The 4845-nt window shown below is 41.9% G+C and overlaps 1 protein-coding gene across 1 annotated transcript in view; it reads right to left on the reverse strand.

Moving 5' to 3' along the window:
• ULK4 (unc-51 like kinase 4) overlaps positions 1-4845 on the reverse strand; it is a 619976-nt gene that overhangs the window by 573753 nt on the left and 41378 nt on the right. The window contains exons 11-13 of the mRNA XM_023515932.1: positions 4059-4177; positions 3833-3902; positions 2565-2661 (exon numbers count right to left, since the gene is read on the reverse strand). Coding sequence (XP_023371700.1) covers positions 2565-2661; positions 3833-3902; positions 4059-4177 — 286 coding nt within the window. The remainder of the gene's footprint in view (positions 1-2564; positions 2662-3832; positions 3903-4058; positions 4178-4845) is intronic.

A 4845-nucleotide genomic window follows, 5' to 3' on the forward strand; every position in this document is an offset into this window, starting at 1 on the left:
AAAAGAAAAGAAAAGGGAATTGGTGGCGAAGCACAGTGGCTTGCAGCTGTAATCCTAACATGCTAAAGACTGAGGCGGGTGGATTGCTTGAGCTCAAGCTGGTTAGAGACCAGCTTGAGCTAGAGCAATACTCAATCACAACTACAAAAATGGACAAACTAGCTAGATGCAGTGTCACACACCTATAGTCCCAGCTATAGGAGGCTGAGGCAAGAGGATCACTTCAGCCCAAGTCTGAGATCACTATGAGTTATGATGATGCCATGGGATGCTACCCAGGGTGACAAAGTGAGACTGCTTTTAAAAAAAAGTAATCACACAGTTTCACTCTGCATGATTACATTATAAATGGTTTTTTCTATTTTCTTTGTCTCCTTTTACTTTGCTACAATTACATTTTCTGTAATTTAATCAAAATAATAATGTAAACATTCCATAACCAGTGAAGCAGATGGCAGACTAGAGACCTCTCCTTACTAGCCACTTGCAGCAAGACAGGGGAAAGAACTCCAGCCACCTCCAGCTGAGAGAACCTACCCACAGATGTCACTCCGGGGGCACAGTGAAACAGTGGAGGACTCCAGGAGCCAAGGAAGAGGTAGGTTTTGTGCTGAGGAAAACCAGCACACAAGGCAAGTATCTGGGTACAGGCAGGGACAGATGGCCAGCCCTCCCACGGAGAACTGGGACAGGAAAGGGCTATCCTACAGTTTTGTTTTGTTTTGCAGTTTTTGGCCGGGGCTGATCTTGAACCCGCCATCTCTGGCATATGGGGCCAGTGCCTTACTCCTTTGAGCCACAAGTGCCACCCCTATCCTACAGTTTTTTGACTTTGGACTGAGCTGCTCACTAGAGCTGCCTAGGAAGGCTTAAAAATGTGTGGAGTCAAACAGCGCCCAACAGTGGTAGGTGGATTTCCCATCAGCTTGGCTACTAGAAAGGTGCCACCACTGTGGGAAGGCTGTGCAGTAGAAATGGTCTGCAGGGTCCTATTGGATGGTCAGCTCTGGCGGCCTGCTGAGCTCAGGTAACCATCCTAGGGTGAGCAGAGTGGCCTCCACACCCCCAGGAAAGCCACTTTGTTTTCAGGGGGGCACTGTTTGACGTGCCTCCTAAGAAATCTGCAAACAGGGCGGGACCTGTGGCTCAAAGGAGTAGGGCACCAGCTGCATATACTGGAGGTGGTGGGTTCAAACCCAGCCCTGGCCAAAATACTGCAATAAGTAAATAAATAAATATTAAAAGAAATCTACAAACAGTTTCAGGAGCCCAATTCCATAGGGACTGAGTGCTGATGAAGCAAGCAGGCCCTGATTAAGGGTAAATAAGTCAGGAAGAAAGGACAGGATATCCTCTGAAACTAGAGAGTGGCTTCTGGCCTCAGTAAGATACAACAAAACTTCCATGTGTGTTCTGTCTCCTAACACCAATCATCATCTGATGTCCAGGCAATATATGGCAATGTATATACTTATATACATGTATTTCTTTGATCTTTCGGTCCTTCTCTCAATTTGTTACTAAGATTTTTTTGTTGCGGTGGTGGATGTTTTTGGTTTGGGTTTCAGTTATTTATTTTTTCATTTCTCCATTTTTTTTGTTTTTCAGCCCCTTTTATTCTTTCTTTCTTATTTCTCTCTTGTGGTAGAGATTTTTCTACTCTTCTCAATGTTCCCTTTTAAATTTCTCATGAAACATCTAATCCAATTTTTCCTCCTTTATCTTATGTAATTGTATTTTTAATTTTCTTTATTTTTATATTTCTTGTGCCTCAAGGAGGTCACAAGATCATGATCTAGGGCAGTGGTTCTCAACCTTCCTAATGCCGGGCCCTGTCACGACCCACAGGTTGAGAACCGCTGATCTAGGGTGTCCTAGCTTTAGCTTTTGGAAGACCCCCCCACCCATGACATACTGGTGATTTTTTCTTCTTTTTCTTTTGAGACAGTCTCAAGCTGTCACCCTGGGTAGAGTGCCATGGCGTCACATCTCACAGCAATTTCAAACTCTTGGCCTTAAGCAATTCTCTTGCCTCAGTCTCCCAAGTAGCTAGGACAATAGGTGCCCACCACAACGCCTGGCTATTTTTTGGTTGTATTTCTCTTTGTTGTTTGGCAGGCCCAGGCTGGATTCGAGCTCACAAACTCTGCTGTATATGGCTGGTGCCCTAGCCACTAAGCTACAGGCACGGAGCCTGCTGATTTTTTTCCTATTTGGCATATGTGGGATCTTGCTTTTCCCCCAGTTTGGTAAGAAGCTTTGACTTTGAGGGACCCAACCAGCCCAGTCCCCTAAAGTCCTAGAGACATGGGTGTAGTCAAAGCACCCTGCTGAACACCACTACTTTTCCTGTCTCTTTCTTTCTTCTATCCACCTTCTCTACTTTCTTTGAATTCTTTTTTTTTTGTCCCCTTTTTTTCCTATCAATTTATTTTTTTGCCCAGGGCCAGGTTGAACCCATCACCTCCAGTATATGGGGCCACACCCTGCCCTACTCATGTGAGTCACAGGCACTGCCATACCTCTATATCTTATTTAGAAAAAAAATTCCCATCTCTGCTCACCTGGGTCAAAGGAGAAGTCTTCTGTGGTGAATTCTGAGTTATATCCTCACCAGGGCCTACTGCCACTACAGTGCTAGTTCTTGGAGTAGGACGAGAACTGAAAAATATACACCAGATAACATTCAGATTTCATGAACTTTATCCTCTGATTATGAGGATTGGAACAGATTGGAAAATTTTACTTTGTCTTTATAGCCCCTATCTTAAGAAATAAAACTTTCTCCAGAAGTTTATGAAAATAATGTGATATTGATACATTAAGGTTATTTTTGTCTTTTGTGGGTTTTTTTTTTCCTTTTAGACAGAGTCTTACTCTATTCCCATGGTGTCATAGCTCACAGCAACCTCCAACTCTTGGGATTTAGCAATTCTCCTGCCTCAGTTTTTCCATTTTTAGAAGAGATGGGGTCTCCCTCTTGCTCAGAGTGGTCTTAAACGCCTGAGCTTAAGCAATCCACCATTCTTGGCTTGCCAGAGTACTAGGATTATTGGCATGAGCCACCGCACACAGCTCATCATTAAGTTTTTAAATACATTAGTCCTTATTTTCTGACTTAATTCTTCCACAGTAAGTACAAATTTTTTTTTTGTTGTTTGAGACAGAGTTTCACTATGTCACCCTGGGTAGACTACTGTGGTGTCACAGCTCACAGCAACCTTAAACTCTTGGGCTTAAGCGATTCTCTTGCCTTAGCCTCCCGAGTAGCTGGGACTAGAGGCACCTACCACAACGCCTGGCCATTTTTTGGTTACAGTTGTCATTGTTTAGCAGGCCTGGGCTGGCCTCGAACCCTCCAGCCTGGGTGTATGTGGCTGGCACCCTACTCACTGAGCTACAGGAACCAAGACAATTATAAATATTGTTAAGTCTTACATGCAGTATGAGAAACACATGTTCTTTTTTTTGAAAAACACATGTTCTTTTCTATAAGTCCTGATGCAACAAAGAAACTGGACTTCTGAGATTTTTAATTCAATTGTATTTTAAGTTAAAGCACAAAAATGAAGAGGCTTTAATCCTTACAAACAAGAAAAATAAGTTGGCTTGATTAAAAAATTTAAAAATACTGTACATAGCAAATCTAGGTTCTACAGGCCAGCACTTAACTGTAACTTTAGTAAGTTTATAGAGTGAAACTAAAATTTGGCATAAATATCCCTGTTCTTTATCTCTGTGTAACACAGTTTGCCACCAGGACAGCAGATGCTTTAAGAAGATTTAACTTCTATCTCTCACTGATCTCTTATTGCTTTTTCCTTTTACATACCTGAGAAGAAACATGGATTCATTCAATTGACCCCCAAGAGTACTCTTAGGCCGCAAGTCAGTTGGATTTTCTGTAGCAGGAGAGTAAAATATTATCCATAGAGGAATGATAATATCATGAGCAAGGCAAAACACAAACAGATTTAAAGAGAAAGACAATTCTCAAATTAGGAACTCTCTGAAACGGCATTCAAGGCACCATGAAATGTGCTCAAATGAAAGCTTACCTAGTCTGAGAGAGTGACTTAGTCGTTGACCACTCTTCTGCCCTTTGGCTTCTCCACTCTGAGGGGTCTGTAAAAGCTCCTTGGAATCTCGTGGATCAGGACACTCCATCACATTTCTACTAATCAATGAGAGAAAGCCAAAAAAATAAAATAAACTTCAGCAATGTCTATCATGGAAACATCTAGGTTGGATATTATAATTAAATTAAACAATGCATTTGGCAAAGTTGTAGAGTTAGAAAAGTAATATGTTTCAATTAGTAGCTAAAATGAGCACTTTCTACATAGGAGGCACTGTACTAAGGAGTCTATAAACCCTATCCTTGAAAAATAAATAGAAGACAGACTGGGAAAGTAAACCAATGCTCAAAATATCACTAAAACCAGCAATGAGTTTGTCTTTATTCATCCCTTTTATCTTAGTATTGCCTGGCCTGGACTCAAGGGCAATAAGTAGAGAAGAAAGAATCCAAGAAGCAGCCCTCTATTTCTGTTTCAAGGAATGGGATGGAGGGGAGAAAAAAGCCAGAGCAGTCAAGGAAAGCATCCTAGTTTTGTTTTTTGTTGTTGTTTTTTTCTTCTTTCTTCCCTTTTGGAAGGAGTGTGCCTCTGGGGATGGGCACACTTTTCTCCAACCAGAGAGGTATGATGCCAAGAACCTGAGGCAAATTGCTCTGCTGTTTTTCTCTCTCATTGTCCTCCTGCCATGTGAATCTAAAGACATCTAGCAAGACAAAAACCGTAATATGCCACAATCAAGTAGGGTTTCTGGTGAGAATGCAGGGAA

This window comes from Otolemur garnettii, unplaced genomic scaffold (genome assembly GCF_000181295.1).
Source record: "Otolemur garnettii isolate 467f Iridium unplaced genomic scaffold, OtoGar3 scaffold00082, whole genome shotgun sequence".
NCBI classification, from domain to species: domain Eukaryota; kingdom Metazoa; phylum Chordata; class Mammalia; order Primates; family Galagidae; genus Otolemur; species Otolemur garnettii.